This window comes from Bombina bombina, chromosome 3 (assembly GCF_027579735.1).
Source record: "Bombina bombina isolate aBomBom1 chromosome 3, aBomBom1.pri, whole genome shotgun sequence".
NCBI lineage: Eukaryota > Metazoa > Chordata > Amphibia > Anura > Bombinatoridae > Bombina > Bombina bombina.
In genome coordinates this window covers 107,228,141-107,250,935 of record NC_069501.1, presented here as the reverse complement: position 1 = coordinate 107,250,935, position 22,795 = coordinate 107,228,141, and the positions used below count along the sequence as shown (strand labels likewise).

General features: G+C 37.1%; 1 protein-coding gene across 1 annotated transcript in view; it reads right to left on the bottom strand.

The window, feature by feature from the left end:
• Positions 1–22,795, bottom strand: part of RUNX1 (RUNX family transcription factor 1) — a 115,963-nt gene that overhangs the window by 12,314 nt on the left and 80,854 nt on the right. Inside the window, exon 5 of the mRNA XM_053705950.1 lies at positions 719–880. Within this exon, the coding sequence (XP_053561925.1) occupies positions 719–880 (162 nt within the window). The remainder of the gene's footprint in view (positions 1–718; positions 881–22,795) is intronic.

The following is a 22,795-nucleotide window of genomic DNA, read 5'->3' as shown; positions in this document are numbered from 1 at the left end:
AGTGCCGAATCTACCGAATAAATCCGAATTACTTCGGATTTATTCGGTAGATTCGGATGGCCATGGATTACACTAGTATTGTACAGTATATTAGGTTATATCAATCTGCTATGGGTTACACCTAATATACAGTACATAATACTAGTCTAATCCCACCTAACACTTACCGAAATTCCAAATTTCCGAACCGAATCGAACCGAATCCAGCCGAATTTATTTGAATCCGAATTAATCCGAAACAAATCCGAACCGAATTTATTCGAATCCGAATGAATCCGAACCGAATCGATTCAATTTTTCCGAATTCGAATCGCTCTGAACTGAAATTCGAAAAAATCCGAATCGATCCGAACCGAATTTTTTCGCCATGCACATGTCTAGTTTATATATAACCTGCAATGAATCAGTTTGGTGATATAGAAATACTACTGTGCATATTCCAATCCTTCAGAAAAGCTTATAAAATATTTTTAAACTTTCCCGGTTATTTTAATGCAGAATTTTGCAGAAAAAGAATGACATAAGTTTTGGTGAAGGATTATACCCTTATATGACTAAATCTGGAACACAAGATGTAAATCATTCTTAGAAGCGGAGCAGACATTGAGATTTGTGCACCTTATTTTGCAGCAGGTATCCTTTAAGCCTCTGAGTGTAGTAATGCACACAATAATGACATAGTTGGTGATCACAGGTCTAGAGCTGACAAGTGACATACCTGACAGACGGCTGGAGAATTCAGCACTGAGAGATGACATACTCCCAGCACGGCTGGGTGAGATGGGTGTAGCCGGATGCACAGAGGGAGTTGCAATGGATCCCAAGTACTGATAAGACTGATCATATGACCATGAAGGTGATGTCTGAACTTGTCTTGTGTCTACAAAAAGAATAACAGTGTTTAAGAATAAATGTCCAACATCAGAAGCAGCTATACTAGACTTAGCTGAGCAATCATAAAACATATAACTCACTTATAGATGACAGTATATACTGTATAGCAAGTATACACAAGTATAAACATTTTCATTAAAGCTAAATAATACTAAAAATGAATGTTCTGCGGTTCAAATGGAAAGGCAGTGGGAAGATTTCTGCCATCACAAATACAGCCTTCCATATCCATAAAAAGTATGCAAATATTCTTCTCCGGCATATATATGTATATGGGAGATATGAACAATATAAGTAGAATCCACTTAAACACAAAACAAAGCTAAATTAAATCTATTTCACAAAAATTACTTGTTTTGCTCTAACGTTCGTTTTTCTAAACATTTTGAAATAGAGGCCCTTCTGTATCTTTACCACTGGAGGGCACTAAAGGACCATATAACTTTAAGCATAGCTCCTCTTGGCGCGTAACACAAACTATTTGCCTGCGCACATGGGATTTTCACACAATACTATGCAGTGACATTCACAGCAGGCGATAGATAGCAATACTGACCTTTGGACAAAATCCTAAATGCCATTACCCATTCAAGTACAAATCCCAGAACCACTAAGCGCAGTGATTTGAAAATCCCCTCTATTCACTAAACTTTTTTTTTTCTTCTGGTCTCATCATACACAGAGTAAAATAATAAATAGTGTGGCTGCCCAAATTTGATTTATTTTTTCATCCTGATAATTCTAGTAACTCATCATATTTTAACATAGCTCAATACTTAGTAGATCATATAATAGAAGCAATTAATGTAAAGATAAATATTAAAGAGATAGTATCATCAAAATTAAACTTTTATGATTCAGATAGAGCATGCAATTTTAAGCAATTTTCTAATTTACTCCTATTATCAATTTTTCTTCGTTCTCTTGATATCTTTATTTTAAAAAGCTGTTATGTAATCTTGGAAGCCAGCCCATTTTTGGTTCAGAACCTGGACAGCGCTTGCTGATTAGTGTCTAAATGTAGCCATCCAATCAGCAAGCGCTACCCAGGTGCTGAACCAAAAATGGGCTGGCTCCTAGACTTACTTTCCAACATTTTAAAATAAAGATACCAAGAGAACAAAGAAAAATTGATAATAGGAGTAAATCAGAAAGTTGCTTATAATTGCATGCTCTGTCTGAATCATGGACGTTTATTTTTAACTAGACTATCCCTTTGACTCCTTGAATGCTAACAATGGCTCTGAGCCGTCGCAGAGTTTCCTACTTTGGTGCTAATGACGGCTCAGAGCCGTCGCTAGCAATCTTCCACCTTGAGGGAGATCTGGGGGCTCCCACCCGCTCCTACCCAGGTGATCGGGTCTGCATAGTGACAAGCATAGCCAGGGCTTAAGTTATGCGCAATGATGTCACGCGCAATGACGTGATGACGTCACTGCGCAACTTTATTTAAAATTCACAGTTAAAAGGACATAATACTTATATGCTAAATCACTTGAAACTGATGCAGTATAACTGTAAAAAGCTGACAGGAAAATATCACCTGAGCATCTCTATGTAAAAAAGGTAGATATTTTACCTCACAGACTCCTCAGCTCAGCAGAGTAAGTTCTCTGTAAAAAGTTATACTCAGCTGCAGGTAAAAAAAAAATAAAAAAATGAAGAAATGAACAGCAGCCAATCAGCATCAACAGTGCTGAGGTCATGAACTCTTTTACTGTGATCTCATGAGATTTCACTTAACTCTCATGAGATTTCATAGTAAACTTCCTTTAAACTGAATAGGGAAATAACATGAGAGTGCACGAGGCTCAACCCCTTAGCTGTCCCGGGACAGACATACTGATTCGTTGCTTAGAAGTCCTTTAAAATGGGATGTGGCTACTGAGGAACTTTTGAGGTAAAATATCTTTCTTTTTTACATAGAGATGTTCAGGTGATATTTTCTAATCAGCTTTTTACAGCTATACTGCATCACTTTCAAGTGTTTAAACATTTGGGTATTATGGCCCTTTAAGTATAGGAGCAGGGGGCATGCTGCTTAGAAGCCTGTATTTAAGGCATCTAAGCAGCTACAGACCCCAAAGACCCACCGTTTGAAAGGTAATCACCTAACCTTTCCAACATTGTAAGTATTGGGGGTCTGGAAAAAAAAGTTAAAAAAAAATATTTAAAAAAATAATAAAAAAAACCTTAAAACAGCTTAGCACCCAGGTGGGAAAGTGCTTAGCACTAAAAGGGTTAAAATATGGATAAATGAAAAGACACAATTAGTATGATCCTTAAATGTAAATCTAATTTAAAATGTAACTGTAAATGTTTAACAGGAATATGAAAAGCAAAAAGAACATGTTGTAATATGTCATAGCATTTTATTATTGTGCATTCACTTGAATATAACTATGTGTTAAATACATAGTTAATCTTAACTCCAGAGCACCAATGCACTATTGGGAGTTAGCAGAACCTCAGGGGCTGGACTACCATTGGTGCAGCAGGTGCGGTGTCACCAGGGCCCAAGTGCTGGGGGGGGGGGGTATAGCAGCCAGTCTATAGGTGTTTATATGTGCAGAATGTGTACAGTCCTAATACAAAGGAGCCTTTTATTAGTGCACGTTTTAGGTTCATCTATCCATCTATTTATCTATATATCTATCTGTCTATCTATCTATCTATCTATCTGTCTATCTATCTATCTGTCCTCAAAATCACTTTACAGAGCAGCATGTATATTATTACTGTTACTACTGAGTTACCTTTCGGGGGGCCCAAAACAACATTTGCACCTGGGCCCTTTGTTGAGTAGGTCTGCTAGTAAACATGTATGGTAATCCATCAATATGAGACATATGTGAGTAGCCACCAATTAGCAGCTAATTCTTAGTAGTGCACTGCTGCTCCTGAGCCTACCTAGGTGTGTTTTTGGAACAAAGGACACCAAGAGAACAAAGTCAATTTTATAATAGAAGTGAATTAAAATAACACGCTGTATCTGAACCATGAATGTTTCATTTTGAATTTCATGTCCTATTAATTATTTGTAGTTAAAAAAACAACAACAATGAACTGTATTTGTCTAATTTTCCTGTAATTTAATTATGAACTGCACTGTTTTTTTTACAACACCACAGATGCTGATTGCTTCCTGCGGGATCCAGAACCTTTACCTTGTAACATTCTACAAAATGATTGCCTGACCTGTACCAGAGCTCATTTGTATCTGACCCTAAATGGACACAGAAAATGAGATACAATAAATGTTGTCAAGAGTCAGTTTCTAAGAGGTATTTGATTGGATTGCAAAACACACGTTATTAACGTAACAACAAAGGCTTCACAACATTTATTTTGGATGCTGTGTGCTTTGCAATGCACTGAAATTACTGATACAGAATATGCTATGTGTAAACAAAATATTACTTGTAATGTCCCTGTAATAAAATACTTGTAGATCATTTGATGTCATTGCTACATCTGAGCACTAATGCATTGCACTGGCCCCAGATGTTGCACATACACAGACAGTGGTAATGTTACAGCGCTTTGGGGTTTCATGCAGGTCTCAGCTGTGTACAGTCCCAGCAGGATTACATATAATCTGAAATATAACCCAACTCCCCCACTGAGCAAGCAAGCTCCTTTCTGGCTGATGTCAGAGCTTCTTTCAGAAAGTGACTGCCACACTCGCATGTGAATAGTGTTATTAAGCATACTGTGCTTTGTATTCTTGTGACTGACTCACTTAGGATGTAGCATGAGCTATCTTTTGGGAAAATCACACCCCTATTGGAATTATATACAGATGATGCTTACACTGGTGCTGTCAGCATAGGAAATATGCAGGGCTGTCTTGAGAACCAATTGACTGAACATAATATTTCTTACATTACATGAACTGAACTTATCACATTTATACCACTATATGTTATACTTTTTTTCATAGATAAGGAAAAGTTAAAAATATTAAATATAATATAGTAAATTTGATTGAATGATGTTCAGACATTTTATTGATATAATTTATTTTTATAGCGCCACAAAGTTCGTAGCACTTTCTACAGATATATAAGTATTTATTTGTATGTATATGTGGGTGGGTATTTATGAGAGAGATGTGTGTGTGTTTGCCCCATTACGGGCGCACGTTAAGATAGCGCTACACTCTAAATCTGGCTCATAGTGTTTATATAGATACATATATAAATGAGATTATACATATATATATCTGTACATATATGTGTGTGTACATATGCATGTTTGTGTGTGTCTGTACATATACAGACACACACTGTACATATATATGTATGTGTGTGTGTCTGTACATATATGTGTGTGTACATATGTATGTTTGTGTGTGTCTGTACATATATATGTATGTGTGTGTGTACATATATGTGTGTGTACATATGTATGTTTGTGTGTGTCTGTACATATATATGTATGTGTGTGTACATATATGTGTGTGTACATATGTATGTTTGTGTGTGTCTGTACATATATATGTATGTTTGTGTGTCTGTACATATATATGTGAGTGTGTGTGTCTGTACATATATATGTATGCGTGTGTATCTGTACATATATATGTGAGTGTGTGTGTCTGTACATATATATGTATGTGTGTGTATCTGTACATATATATGTGAGTGTGTGTGTCTGTACATATATATGTGAGTGTGTGTGTACATATATATGTGTATGTGTGTGTGTACATATGTATGTTTGTGTGTGTCTGTACATATATATGTATGTGTGTGTACATATGTATGTTTGTGTGTGTCTGTACATATATATGTGTATGTGTGTGTACATATGTATGTTTGTGTGTGTCTGTACTTATATATGTGTATGTGTGTGTACATATGTATGTTTGTGTGTGTCTGTACATATATATGTGAGTGTGTGTGTCTGTACATATATATGTGAGTGTGTGTGTCTGTACATATATATGTGAGTGTGTGTGAGAGTCTGTCTTTACATATGTGAGCGTAAATTTGTATAGGTTTCTGCTCTTTAGTGATATAATATGCTAATTTGCAGTACTAAATGTTAATTTGAAACGTGCTTTTTCAGTGTAGTAAGTGTCAGCCAAAGTACTCTGATAGTGAGCAGTGAGCGTGATTTCTCCGTCTACTCCAGTCTCAGGGGCCGATTTATCACGGCCCGAATGGGATCGTATAAACCTGTTTCTGTGCGAGTCTAAAGGCTCACCGGAATTAAGAAGTAGCAATCTTAAGACTGCTGCTCCTTAACTCATCTGCCTGCTCTGAGGTGGCAGACAGCAATCCGCCCGATAGCATACGATCGGGTTGATTGACACCCCCCGCTAGAGACCGATTGGCCGCGAATGTGGAGCGGGCGGCATTGCACAAGCATTTCTAGTGAAATGCTTGTGCAATGATTAATGCAGACAGCGTATGCTGTCTGCATTTATCGACGTGTGACGGACATGATCGCTACAGCGGATCATGTCAGTTCGCACTTTCATAAATCGGCCCCAAAATGTCAGCAGCTTTCATGTTAGTCTATGGAACGGATTAATTAAAGCTCTGTCTAATATAGTCGAAGAGGCAGGAGTGAGCATGTAGTAAAGTTCGCCCACTGACCCTTTACCGTGCTGTGTCACTACACGCTACCATTAATTGACTAGAGATGCAAATGTTGAGCCAGCTTAATCAGTGGCAGTGAGTTTATTGAATTTGATTAAATAAACCTAACTTATTTCTCAACACACATCTCCGGTTATAGTATTTATCCAATTTCAGCCTGAACTCTTTCATACTAGTGCAGCCCCATAATACTAACAACCTTATACAATAGATGTCCTTGAAAAAAAGGGTAAAGACAATACAAACGTATGCTAAACTGACTATACTGAAAGAATATGGTGGCCTGGCTGTGTATTGTGAAACAGGAGTAAAACTAATGTATACAAATAATGGAACCTTTCCTTTCTGAGTAATTAGTGAACATAGTGCCTCTAGACAGGGATATTTTACACATGTGCAGTAAACTCCGGGAAAATTGTTTCATAAAAAAAAAATAAAGCGATCAAATGACGATTAGCAGCTCCAAATAACTAGCACCCGTCAGGCAGTCTGCAGAGAATATTTTCTACAGACACTTGGTGACAGAGATGTGAGTAACAGTACCGTTTGAAGACTTGTCAGATTAGTCATAAAGATGTGACTGTCCCACTTAGGCAGCAGGCGCTGGCAAAGAGGGTATTTCCTGTTACTGCCCAACCCATTCTGGTAATGAATGCCAGAGGAAGAAATGCAGCTCTCTTCCAGAACTAAGTATAATGAGAATTAATGCAAATTAGCTCTATAAAAATACTTTCTCTTCTGCAATAGGTACAGAAGTGAGAGACAGTTTCAGTGCAAAGGTTCACACATTTACTGAAGTTTGCACACTTCAGTTAACCCCTTGAGATTAAAGTTTCAGACATTTTAATCTATGTTTTTGAAAAATAAATCAAGCTAACAGGATCAGGGTTCTTCAAACTTTTTCCCCAAGACCCAGTGTGCATTAATACCACATATCTTTGCGACCCTGTTTTTAGGCTTGGTCTGAAAATTTCTGAAGTAATATACAAGATAGCTACATATTTTGGAACTTGAGTAAAATGTGTGTATACTTTATTCCTGATTGTAGTCAAACTTGAAAGTGTTGTAAAAGGTAATACACCACATATAACACACACACTTTCATACAACCCACACTTCATAAATCACACAAAAACACAAACTCTCATACAACACACTCATATAGCACACACACAAAACACACTCTTATACAACACACACATACTCTCATACAGCACACACATGCACACACACTCTCATAAAACACACAGACTCTCATACAACACACACACCACACACACTCTCATACAACACAAACACACTCTAATACAACACACATACACACCACACACACTCTCATACAACACACACACTCTCATACAACACACATACACACCACACACATTCTCATACGACACACACACCACACACACTCTCATACAGCACATACACACTCTCATAAAACACACAGACTCTCATACAACACACATACACACCACACACACTCCCATACAACACACACACACTCTCATACAACACACATACACACCACACACATGCTCATACGACACACACACCACACACACTCTCATACAGCACATACACACTCTCATAAAACACACAGACTCTCATACAACACACATACACACCACACACACTCTCATACAACACACACAATCTTATAAAACACACATACACACCACACACATTCTCATACAACACACACACCACACACACTCTCATACAACACACACATACTCTCATACAGCACACACCCACTCTCATAAAACACACAGACTCTCATACAACACACACACTCTTATACAACACACATACACACCACACACATTCTCATACAACACACACACCACACACACTCTCATACAGCACAAACACACTCTCATCCAACACACATACACACCACACACATTCTCATACAACACACACACCACACACACTCTAATACAACACACATACACACCACACACATTCTCATACAACACAGGCACACACACACACTCTCATACAACACAGTCACACATTACACACTCTCAAACAACACACCGCACACTCTCATACAACACACACTGCACACTCTCATACAACACACACCCTCATACAACACATACACACCACACACTCTCATACAACACAGTCACACACTACACACTCTCATATAAAACATGCAATCTCATAAAACACACACGCTTCTCATACAACATACGCACACACACTCTCATACAACACACACACTCTCATACAACACACGCAAACACACACACACCACACACACTCTCATACAACACTCACCCAAGTCCCGACCCAGTAAACATGATGTTGTGACCCAGTAATGGGTCCCGACCCGTGGTATGAAGAGCCCTGAACTAGACCATACGAAAAAGTTCTCAGATTACAAATACTGCCAGGACATTACTAGATTAACTATGTATTCTGTTTACTAGCAAAGAGCAGGCTAAAGCTGAATTAACCCCTTAATGACCACAATGTACCCTGTATGTCACTGGTCGTTAAGGGTTTTTTCAGGACATAATAGCACAAGTCTAGCAAGAACACGCTATTAATGCCCTCCCTCCAGCAGGCTTTGTGGAATAGAGCAGTCTCAACGCTGGTGGCAAGACCGCGCTATACAGCAATCAAGTCCCAAAAAAAGGCCAGTGACATACAGGGTACGTCGCTGGTCCTTAAGGGGTTAATAGGCATTTGTGATGAAATGCTATAAATAAATAAAGCAGGAGCATAAAAATAAAACTATAATGTTAAATTAAAAAGTGGGCATTTAAGTAAATTTGTGTGTATACTCTATTAAGCATTGTATTGGAACATATTTTCCTATAAACTCATCATCTCCTCTCCTGTGAATAATTAGAACCAAATATAAAATAGCTCCTGTACTGATCATGCAATTACTGTGTAACCTGTCGCAGGGTCAAGTTTATCAATTCTACAGAATTCACTCCAGACGTTTGGGTGCAGGGCCCCACAGTTTTCCACGTTTGATTACAGAAAAAGCAGACAGAATAAATAAAGAAAATACACTGACATCTTTTTACTTATATGCATAATAGTTTAAAATCCAGGTATCTCCTGGAGACATTTGTAAAATATTTAAAAATACCAAAGACTAATCATGCTAGTTGTCAAGATGAGTTGCAGCTATTCTATGAAACCTTTGAATATAAGCAATTTACACATATAGGGCTAGATTTATAAATCAAGGGCAGAAAGGAGCGTACATATTCGCCCTTGTCCTCCGCAGCTTGCCCCAATTTAACAGTGTACATGAGCGCTATTTTGCGCCTGCGTGCAATGCCGCGCCCCTGCCAATACACAGCCAATAACGCACGTGCAGGAGCTGTCAATCTCCCCGGTTGGACAAGACTGGGGAGATTGAAATTCTCCACCTAATAGGTGGAGAAGAGGGTAGGGAAGCAGCAGTCTCATGACCTCTGCTTGATAAATCGTGACTGCAGGTTCTCTTGTGAAAACCTGCAGTCATAGGGGAGGAGAAGGCTTGATGAATCGAGCCCATAAGATCTAATCTCCCAGAAAATACATCAAAGGACAAACAAACAAATAAAATAAGGAATTCAAAATACAGCTGTGCAACATTCAAAGAGGATGCTGGGAAATTCTGAATTTCAACATAGAAGAAAGAAAAAAAGTATTTCTTGTAAACTGGTGACTAGTGAGGATCTAAGTATGTGATGGATTCAATTTACTGGTTTACAGCAAGACATATCAAATACAACCTTCATTCTTTAACAGATGAGGTCACCTTGTAGAAAGCTGATATCACTCAGAGCAGTGTGAAACCTCGCTCTAGGCTAGAGCTTTGATTTGCAAGGTGATGTAAGGTCTTCTTCATATGAATAAAGAAAAGTTATATTGTTTAAACTGTCTTTGATTGTGCCATTGATATACGTTGTTCACTGCTCTTTTTTTTTTTGGTACTTTTTTTTTCTTGAAGTCAGTTTACACCTGCAGATGTAGGGGCAGGGGGTATACGGTAAAAAAAAACAAATGGGATTCTTTAATGAGATACAGTTTGCCACCTGTCTAGCTAAGTCAGTTTTGTAAGCTGGGAATATCTGGTGGGCTCGTCTTGTCTCTCATAGGATCACAAATATTTAACTGGGAATTTTTGGGCAACATGGTCAGTTACAACATATGGTAACATATCTGATTTTTGTACAGCAGTGAGTACAAAATTGGTTTAAAACAAGATCTGAAATTTCATGCAAAAAATATGTCTGAGTCCTAAACATATTTACATCCCCCCAGGTGCTAATGTCAGCACCTACTTAGTAGCTGATTGATAGGGGCAATTTTGTGCATGAGCCTGATTGGCAGACAAGCTAGTGCGCGATGCTAATGCACCAATCAGTGCTTGTTTAGGGTCTCAGAACTGCACTGGGCACACGCACAAGGTGTCAATCTCAGCATTAAAACAAGATTCCTAGGCAAAAATAAAATAATCCAATTTGTTAAAGCATGATATTTATGCTTTATTGTTCCTTGCTAACTATGGGCCAGATTACGAGTGTAGTACAAAAGTGTAAACATTATACAGTGTTAACATCACTGGAGCGCAAGTCATAACTCATGCATTTGCTCACTGGTTATACAAGTCCACAGTTAATATACATTGTGCACACAGTAGTATAAAGCACGCTACAATATTCATGTTGGATAGTGCAGGTGCATTCTTTCCCTTTGATAATAGATTTCTATGAGGACCCATACTATATATATATATACACACACACTTTTTTCCCCAGTGTCAAGCCTTTTGGTGCCCATTTTTAATCCATTTGTGATAAAAATGACAAATCACAGATCAGTTCTTTATACACTATTTTTAGCCACAAACATAATGCTGCGTCCACAGTTTCTTTTTTTGCCATATCCATTGTATCAGGTAATGACAATCATCTCCTGAAGATATGAAATGTGAACGAAAGAAAAAGTCTATTGTGCTATTTTCCTAAAATGAACCTTATGTACAAACATGTTTTGCGTGAGTTAATGTTACCATAAATACTTCTACTTCCTTTTTTTTTTAGTTGCAAAAGATGTTCTGTTAAAATTCTTTGTTCTTGTTTCTGTTTCCGGTTTTCGTGAGACTGAGGCCAGTTCATTTTTGCTTTAGATTTGAAGATATATACTCACATCCCCTTTAAAAATATTGTGGGGAACAATTACTACATGTAACTTTAATAATAATGTCTATTCTATCTATCTATCTATCTATCTATCTATCTATCTATTAATCTATCTATCTATCTTTAATCTATCTATATCTGTCTGTCTCTCTATCTATCTATTTTTCTATCTATCTATCTATCTATCTATCTATCTATCTATCTATCTATCTTTTATCTAACTACAGTATATCTATTATCTATCTATCATCTATCTATTTATCTGTCTCTCTGTGTATCTATCTCTGTCTATCTATATATCTATCTATCATCAATATTTCATCTATCTATATCTGTCTATCTATTTATATGTATCTGTCTATATCTATATATGTATATGTCATGCATTTTTTAAACTCTAGCATTTCTTTCATCTTAATTTTCTTAATCCTCCAATGTGAAAAAAACCTGCAGTGAGTGCCTTAACTTGAGCTGTTTTTTAACAAGACCTCCATTGTCTAAGACAGGTGTGAGATTGGAACAGATTCCAAAGCAAAGGAGCCAGCTCTGTGAGTCAAAAAAACATGCAGCAACCTTCCAGCAATAGCACTGCAGCCAGCCAGAGGTAGAACAATTTAAGGCTTAGCGCACACACACAGCATAAATCATATGAGAATGTACCAGCCAACCGTCAGCTTGTTGGGCAGAAGCCTGCAGACTGTCTGTGCACATCAGACATTGCCTGTTTGGATTTTTGGAAACCTTTTTTTAGTCTGGGTGGAGCAGCGAGTTGAGACATACTCCTGTTTGTGTTATCATGTCCAGACACTTCATCTTTTTATTACCTTGTTCACTTAACCTGTCAGCTGCCAGAGAACTGTGGTCCTCTATGGCAGCCAAAGCGTTAAGCCATGAAAGCCTGTTTAAAGCGTTCAGGATGATAAAAAAACTTTAAAAAGGCATTGATAATTTTGTACTATTAAACAATCTGTGCAATTTATCTGGATTTTTTTTTTTCTGGATGATGTAAACATTTTTGGTTAGTTAGGGTTAACTACAATATGAATATACACCATTCCCAAATTCATATCTGTATGTCTGATCTATATGCCTGTGAAACAGTGTCCCAGTCAGAAGCAGTTTGTGTGTCTCAGATGCATCAAGCTGTTGTTAGTTTCCTGCTAATACTCCTAGCCTGAGAGGTATTCAGTCTGCCAATCAGCCAGGCATGAACCTAGAAACCAATGACAATTAGTAGACAGCACCTCACACCGTTGTATTAGTTTCAATTAAAATGAATGCACTTAACTTTATATGTTTTTTACACAAACATAGATATTTTTATTCTGCTATTTTCGTATAGATGATAGAAATGTTCCTTTAAAGGAAAAAACACACAACATGTGGCTGCTGTGAATGTGGCATCAGCCTAAAGGAAGTTTTATTTGTTTGCTCAACGTTTCTCAGCTAATGAATGTGACAAGATTGCTGGGCATAAGTACAAAACAAATATATATATCACTATATGACCCCACTTTCTTTTTTTGTAAAACCTGGACAACATACATTAGACAAGTACTTGTCTGCCAGTACTGTATGCAGCACATTGATAGGTGATGTGTTGTATCGATCTTAGCTAAATTCAATCGTGTTAAGCACATTCTGGATATTAAATACAGATGTTAGCTGCTATTAGACCAAAATAAACATGGACAGTCAATTAAAGGGACGTGAAACCCATTTTGTTTCTTTCATGATTCAGTAGAGCATGCCATTTTAAATCTTTTCTCAATTTTTTCTTTGTTCTCTTGGGGGCCGATTTATTAAGTGTCGGACTGCTTGTGCAATGACGCCACCTGCAGATTCATGGCAAATCAGACGCTAGCAGGGGCTGTCAATCAACCCGATCGTATTCTATCAGGCTGATTGCTGTACGCTGCCTCAGAGGTCTTAAGACCGCTGCTTCTTAACTCCTGTTTCCGGCGAGCCTGAAGGCTCATGCGGAAACAGCTACATTAGGCAGCATTCGGCCAATAATAAATCGGCCCCTTGGTATCCTTTTTTGAAAAATATACTGAGACAGGTTCAGGAGCAGCATTGCTCTACTGAGAGCTAGCTGCTTAAATTCATGACACACAAATGTGTCTATAAAAGAAAAATGATAAAATTGCTAAATTACCCAATATTAAGTGTGCCCACATGCAGGTAGCAGGCTGATTACAATTCCTCTCTCTTGCAATGATTGCTTTTAAAAGAAAGATTTTTGCAAATAAATCTATAGTACAAATTTTTTCTAATCCTGTTTGAAATGTACAGTTACGCGTTTCAGTTTCTATTTTTATGTGTTTTAAAATCAGACAAAAGACTGATTATTAAATTAAAAAATAGAAAACAAATTGACAACTTTCAATTATTAAACAATATCAGCAAGAAAGAATAAAGAGCTCTGCTAAATAAACATCTGAGACTGTTTCGCCTCCCTCTGAAAAGACCTTCCAGTAAACAGTATATGAGATGTATCTGTATTTCGGCCCCATGACTAAGTCTCCTTTTGCTGAGTGAAAACCAAGCTGGCCGCTTGTGTTTCCTCTTGCTTGGAGCTTGCTGTTAGCAGTTCGTGCCAATAATAGTCTAGAGCCTGCACAGCTGTGGGGCTGTCGCCATTTTTTCTGTCACACACCTGTTAGGCCTTATGCTTTTGGCTGAATGTTTTTAGACACAGCTGCCAGCGGACTTTGAAGAGATCTGCTCATGAGTGGGATCAACTTGATACCCTGGCAGCATCTTCTGTTATTTGCTCTAAATCATACTAAACATGAATATGCTCCTGAAAATGACCCACGTTTTTTTATTCCTGTCACTTTTTCTCCCCGTTGAAGATTGTGTTTTAACCCTGATGAATGGATAACTTTCTCATTGTAAAGATAATATTTAAATAAACATATGTTACAGTTTTAACTATTGACTATTAACATATCACAAAAATGTATGTTCTGAATAAATACATTTTTTGTTTTCATGCTTGTGAAGCATTTTCATTGTCTACAGGTGTAGCTGGGGGGCTTGTCCCTGTGAACCAATGAGCATGAATATTGCCTTAATTTCTAATTTCAACAGAAGTTTTAACAGCTTTCTTAAAGGGATGATCAAGTCAAAAATAAACTTTCATGATTCAGATAGGGCATGCAATTTTATCATTAAATTTGTTTTGTTCTCTTGGAATTCTTTGTTGAAAGATAAACTTAGGTAGGCTCATAACTGATTTCTAGGCCACCTCCTATTGCAGTGACAGTTCTTCACAGTTTTGGTTGGTGTGTGCCATATAGATAACATTGTGCTCACTCCCATGGAGTTATTTATGAGTCAGCACTAATTGGCTAAAATCCAAGTCTGTGAAAAGAAAGGAGATAAAGGGGCAGTCTGCAGAAGCTTAGACACAAGGTATTCACAGAGGTAAAAAGTATATATTAATATAACCGTGTTGGTTATGCAAAACTGGGGAATGGGTAATAAAGGGATTATCTATCTTTTTAAACAAGTAGACTGTAGCTTTAACTGTTTTAATGCAAAAACAACAGAGTTCTGTCGTGTCCATGATAGTGTCTATTTGCTTTCGGTGTCCCTTTAAATAACATTCTACATTTTTATTGGATGAAAAAAAGAAAATTAGCTGGCTATCTAGTTTATTTTCCTATCTGATGTATTACAAATTTCCTGTCTGAAATATTACAAGCCCTATTTGACTTCTCGATCCCTTTTCTTTCTAAATAAAAAAACATACTGATATGTGAGATTGCACAAACTGTTCATACAAAAGTGATAGCGATAACTGATATGAAATGGAATTACATGTTCACTGGTTTATAAAGGTAACCCACACTTTTCTATTGGTTCACATCCACAATCTTCAGAACAAACGTTGTAACTGTATTCAAGACAATCGTTTTTTTTTTTTAATGCAATACAATCTAAAATACCCTCTTTTTAGATATAGCTAAGAATTTACCACTCAATTTGTGTTTTTTTCAGTTTTTCCATGAAATCCAGAAAGTGTTGAGTTCACAATGTAGGATTCAGAACCATGACCCTGCAACATTATCCAGTGATTACCTGATCAGTATAGGATCTCATTTATATCTATTTAATCACAGAAAAAGTGATAAATTATAACTATTTAAAACTATTTTCAAAGGGTATGAACCTGAATTGCAGGGCCTAATTGATGATAGTTTATGCATAAATAAAAAAGGACTTTTAATAATACTTTATGTTATGAACGGTCATAGTAGCTATCCTTTAAATAACATGCACCCCACCCCTGTATAGGAGTGTTACTCAACTGAAATTCTTAGGTACCCATAACAGGCCAAACAATAAAGATTTTATACTGGATAATATCAGAATTATTGAGGTACAGACTAATACTGATGGGACAACCAAAAATATATATCCAGCAAGGTTTCCAAGATGGCTGCCAAGTGTTACTATACAGAAAAACCTGCCACCATATATGTACAGGTAGGCTGTGTAATTACATATCTTTTGGTGCAGCCTAACCAAAGGGGAAGGATCAGGGAATTACTACAGGGGTTGCAGGGTTGCTACCTGGTTCATCCTTTTAGGGGGCTCGCAGCTATTGCTCTCACTAAAATGTGCAGCTTGTGCAGGTCAAGGGTCAGGTCACATTCCACCTATCAATGCTTTCCTGTGTGCTGTGATCTCTCCAAACAGAGGTGAGTTAGGCAAGACAGGCAATGCATGCAATGTTGTTTTTTTTAACCCTTTTGTCTCTCTCTCTGCAAGTTGCTCTATAGCATTCAGCATCTATAGCTACTGTTATGTAATTTGTAATCCATGGTGATGCCTCAAATCATTTGCAGTAGCATATATTGCTTATAAATGATCACACATTCAATGGGATGTTCTCAAGCAGTCATTTTACTATAAATATATATATGTGTGTTCATGCATTTGTGTATATGTATGTGTTTGTTTATGAGCATGTTTTTGCATATGCATGTGTGTGTGTATGTGTATATAAGTGTCTGTCTGTGTTCGTATGTGCATATGTGTATGTATGGGTGTGTGTGTGTATATATATATATATATATATATATATATATATATATATATATATATACACAGGTGGCCCTCGGTTTACGCCGGTTCAATTTGCGCCGTTTCAGAATAACAACCTTTTTTTCAGTCATGGGACTGATATTGAAATGCATTAAAAATCAGTGCACTAATTAAAATAGCCAGTAGGTGGAGCTGTCTGCTTGTGTTTCAGCAAAGTTAAGCTAGTTTAACAGCCTGAAATTGATCTGTGTACACAGATTAGACAAGACCTATCAAGCAAGATCTTGCAGCCACTTCCCTATTATCTTCCTGTGTCGCTGCTTGAGATGAGGGTGCCTAACTGCCTATTAATCACTGCAGATTGAAATGCATAGAATAGGTGCAGAACCAATATTATCTAACATGTTAACAATGCAGAGAACTGATTGCAGAAAAATGCAAGTAAAAAACGTTTTTGTTCATTAAACTTAGTTTGATGATGATGCAATCTATTGTGTAATTATTTTATTAGGTGATGTTTAGCAAATGTTTTGTTCATTAAACTTAGTTTGATGATGATACAATCTATATTATTAGGTTTATAATGCTGTTTAGCATTTAAAGTCTTCATTTCAAACCTTTAAAAATAATGTATTAGGTGTTACTTATGACAATTTTGAGAGGGGCCTGGAACCTAACTCCCTCACTTCCCATTGACTTACATTATAAACTGGGTTTCAATTTACAACGGTTTCGATTTACAACCATTCCTCCTGGAACCTAACCCCGGCGTAAATTGAGGGCTACTTGTATATAAATATATATTGCCCATTTGCTATAAGGGGTGCTATTCAAATGAGGGAGGCGCTGCCACAGAGTTTGCCCTGGGGCCAAGTGAGTTCTAGTAACTCCTCTGGGAAGTCACCAACTAAAAATTTGCAGTAAATGTATCTTCCAGAATATATAGATAATTTGTTGACAAATAAGAAATCTTCCCCGGCAGCTGACTGAGTGCTGCAGAATGTCACTGGCATCTGGGATATGGTAACATTCTCTTTCTTAGTGCAGGCCCACAACGTGACTGAGGATTAGCAGGAATTACTCATCTCAACTGGAGAATTTCATGGCAGAAATTTCTACTGGTGCCCAGTAGATGTTTTTAAATATATTAGCATTGTATACTTTGGCACTCTAAGCATCCTTACATAAAAAGATTTTGTTCACTAACAAACGATTACCAAGTGGAAATTCCTGGGCATGGGATAAAGGTCTATAAATTATCTATAACCACAGAAGAAACATTGAACAGGCTGTGCTAATAAATGTAACAACACAACCACAGTATTTCTGAAAGTAATATAACATTATTATTTATTCAAAATATTGGTCACATTAAAGTGAAAAAAAAGTTCTGTAATGTATTATAGTATTTATTATTGCACTGCTGCTTCCATATAACTATGTGTTTATATAGCGGTTAAACACATAGTTTAATTCAGTCTCAGAGCAGCAACGCACTACTGGGACCTAGCTGACCATATCTGGTGAGAAAATGATAAGAGGCCTGTGTCTGTAGCCACCAATCACCAGTTAACTGAAGTGAACCTGCCTACCTAGGTATGCTGGATACCAAAATTGCAAAGTGACTGTTGTTAAATCAATCTTTTGTCAGTTGGCCTAAATGTTAACAACAAATCACATCAGCTGCAGATGTGCAGCTAAAACGACCAGTGGTTTGTTTAACACTTGTAGTGTTAGCAATTCCAATTTCTTGGGGAAAAATAAAAAGCGCAAATTATTATACATTTGCATAAAGCATAACGCAATGATCATTTATTTAAAAGAAGATGTTTTACACTAACAGGGCCTTTATTTCTATATTTATTTTTTTATCCAACTGACCCTTACATATACTGACCTCTCGGGTATAATACTGCCTAGCTGACTGCTCTAGATGCAGGTCATGGGAACATTAGTAAAAATGAAAACTGATTTTAAAGCACAAGTTCTTAACTAACTGAAAATAAATAAATATGCAAAAAAAAAAAACAACAGCAAATTATCGGCTAGATTACGAGTCTTGCGTTAGGCTTAAAAAGCAGCGTTGGCCGGTCCCAATGCTGCTTTTCAACGCCCGCTGGTATTACGAGTCTTGCAGGTACAGGTGTACCGGTCACTTTTTGGGCCAGACTCGAAAATACCGCGAATCCACTTCAATTGCGTATCCTCTTTTTTCAATCGGACTTGCATAGCGCCGGTATTACGAGTCTGCCTAAAAGTGAGCGGTAGACCCTCTCCTGTCAAGCCTGGTACCGCATTTAAAAGTCAGTAGTTAAGAGTTTTACACTACAACGCCGTAGCATAAAACGCTTAACTAAAGTGCTAAAAAGTACACTAACACCCATAAACTACATATTAACCCCTAAACCGAGGCCCCCCCACATCGCAAACACTTTTTTAAACCCCTAATCTGCCAAACCGGACATTGCCGCCACTATAATAAATATATTAACCCCTAAACCGCCGCACTCCCGCCTTGCAAACACTAGTTAAATTTTATTAACCTCTAATCTGCCGTCCTTAACATCGCCGACACTTACCTACATTTATTAACCCCTAATCTGCCACCCCCAACGTCGCCGCCACTATATTAAAGTTATTAACCCCTAAATCTAAGTCTAACCCCCCCTAACTTAAATATAATTTAAATAAATATAAATAAAATTCCTATCATTAACTAAATTATTCCTATTTAAAACTAAATACTTACCTATAAAATAAACACTAAGCTAGTTACAATATAACTAATAATTACATTGTAGCTAGTTTAGGGTTTATTTTTATTTTACAGGCAAGTTTGTATTTATTTTAACTAGGTAGAATAGTTATTAAATAGTTATATACTATTTAATAACCACCTAGCTAAAATAAATACAAAAGTACCTGTAAAATAAAACCTAACCTAAATTACAATTACACCTAACACTACACTATAATTAAATTAATTCCCTAAATTAAATAAAATTATCTAAAGTACAAAAACAAACAAACACTAAATTACAGAAAATAATAAACAAATTACAAGATTTTTAAACTAATTACACCTAATCTAATCCTCCTAACAAAATAAAAAAGCCCCCCAAAATAAAAAAAGTCCTACCCTACACTAAATTACAAATAGCCCTTAAAATGGCCTTTTGCGGGGCATTGCCCCAAAGTAATCAGCTCTTTTACCTGTAAAAAAAATTACAAATCCCCCCCAACATTAAAACCCACCATCCACACAACCAACCCTACTCTAAAACCCACCCAATCCCCCCTTAAAAAACCTAACACTAACCCCCTGAAGATCACCCTTCCGGGAGACGTATTCACCCAACCGGGCAGAAGTGGTCCTCCAGACGGGCAGAAGTCTTCATCCAAGCCGGGCAGAAGTGGTCCTCCAGACGGGCAGAAGTCTTGATCCAGACGGCATCTTCTCTCTTCATCCATCCTGCGCGGAGCGGGTCCATCTTCAAGACATCCGACGCGGAGCATCCTCTTCTTTCCATGGCTACGACTGAATGAAGGTTCCTTTAAATGATGTCATCCAAGATGGCGTCCCTTCAATTCTGATTGGCTGATAGAATTCTAGCAGCCAATCGGAGTTAAGGTAGAAAAAATCCTATTTTTTAGGTAGAAAAAATCCTGATTGGAACAGCCAATAGAATGCCAGCTCAATCCTATTGGCTGATTTGATCAGCCAATAGGATTGAAGTTCAATCCTATTGGCTGATTGCATCAGCCAATATGATTTATCCTACCTTAATTCCGATTGGCTGATAGAATTCTATCAGCCAATCGGAATTGAAGGGACGCCATCTAAAAACCTGTAATACCAGCGCTGTCTGTAAGTGAGCGGTGAGCATAAACTGCTCGTTAGCTCCGCACAGCTTCTAACACAAAACTCATAATCTAGCCGTATGTTATTAGGGAGTTTAACTTTGAGGAAAAAAAAAAAACTCTTCTTTTTTATAATTTGATTTGGAAAATTATGGGTTTTCCGACTCATGTGAGAATTGGAAGTGCATACTCTATGCTTAAGAAGTCTAACCCTGCTGCATTTGATACAGTGATTGTTTGATCCATGTTGTAGCTCATTTATAGCCCCCACCCCGCCACTAATTGATATCTGCAGAGCAGATAAGAGGCTTTAAAAAGGGTGTGTCAATAGACTGCAAAACAATGTAAAATGACAGGTTATGTATGCGAACATTTTGCAATATAGGGATTAATTGCTGATGCATTCCATGCATATGTAAAAAATGAGTTTTATGTCCCTTTAATACATGGGTGGGACAATAAAGCTTGTTGGCATTCAACCCTGAAAACGTAAAGAATATTTTTGTTTCATTACTTGTTTGCCTTTGAGGATCGGAGGACTTGTTATTTATTTACTTTGCTGTGTAATCTGAAGCTGCTGCATCAATACATCAAGTGTACTGCCAGGGAGAGATTATAACAGACTTTTCTATGCATGAGTATAGGGCAGCGAGTGATTAAGGTTTGTGAGGTTGCACAATCGTCTCTCCTAACTCTTTCAGTGCCAGGTCATTTGTGTATCCCACTAGTCATACATAGTGCAGGACATTGTGTTGCAGCTCTTGGCAGCCAAAGAGTTAATTGATGCCTGTAAAATACTGGTAATACGCTTTATATATGTAATGCTAGGTCTGTTTAATAGTGCTTAACTGGTCATTTACATGTGTGCGTTTATGCATGTGTGTGTGTGCATGTGTATTTGTATATGTTTGTGTGTGTTTATGCATGTGTGTGTGCGCATGTGTATTTGTATATGTTTGTATGTGTGTATGTATATGTGTGTGTGTTTATGCATGTGTGTGTGTGCATGTGTATTTGTATATGTTTGTATGTGTGTATGTATATGTGTGTGTGTTTATGCATGTGTGTGTGCGCATGTGTATTTGTATATGTTTGTATGTGTGTATGTATATGTGTGTGTGTTTATGCATGTGTGTGTGTGCATGTGTGTATGTATATGTGTGTGTCTTTATGCATGTGTGTGTGCGCATGTGTATTTGTATATGTTTGTATGTGTGTATGTATATGTGTGTGTCTTTATGCATGTGTGTGTGCGCATGTGTATTTGTATATGTTTGTATGTGTGTATGTATATGTGTGTGTGTTTATGCATGTGTGTGTATGCATGTGTATTTGTATATGTTTGTATGTATGTGTGTATGTATATGTGTGTGTGTTTATGCATGTGTGTGTGCGCATGTGTATTTGTATATGTTTGTATGTGTGTATGTATATGTGTGTGTGTTTATGCATGTGTGTGTGTGCATGTGTATTTGTATATGTTTGTATGTGTGTATGTATATGTGTGTGTATATGTGTGTGTGTTTATGCATGTGTATTTGTATATGTTTGTATGTGTGTATGTATATGTGTGTGTGTTTATGCATGTGTGTGTGCGCATGTGTATTTGTATATGTTTGTATGTGTGTGTGTATATGTGTGTGTGTTTATGCATGTGTGTGTGCGCATGTGTATTTGTATATGTTTGTATGTGTGTATGTATATGTGTGTGTGTTTATGCATGTGTGTGTGTGCGCATGTGTATTTGTATATGTTTGTATGTGTGTATGTATATGTGTGTGTATATGTGTGTGTGTTTATGCATGTGTATTTGTATATGTTTGTATGTGTGTATGTATATGTGTGTGTGTTTATGCATGTGTGTGTGCGCATGTGTATTTGTATATGTTTGTATGTGTGTGTGTATATGTGTGTGTGTTTATGCATGTGTGTGTGTGCATGTGTATTTGTATATGTTTGTATGTGTGTGTGTATATGTGTGTGTGTTTATGCATGTGTGTGTGTGCATGTGTATTTGTATATGTTTGTATGTGTGTGTGTATATGTGTGTGTGTTTATGCATGTGTGTGTGCGCATGTGTATTTGTATATGTTTGTATGTGTGTATGTATATGTGTGTGTGTTTATGCATGTGTGTGTGTGCATGTGTATTTGTATATGTTTGTATGTATATGTGTGTGTGTTTATGCATGTGTGTGTGTGCACATGTGTA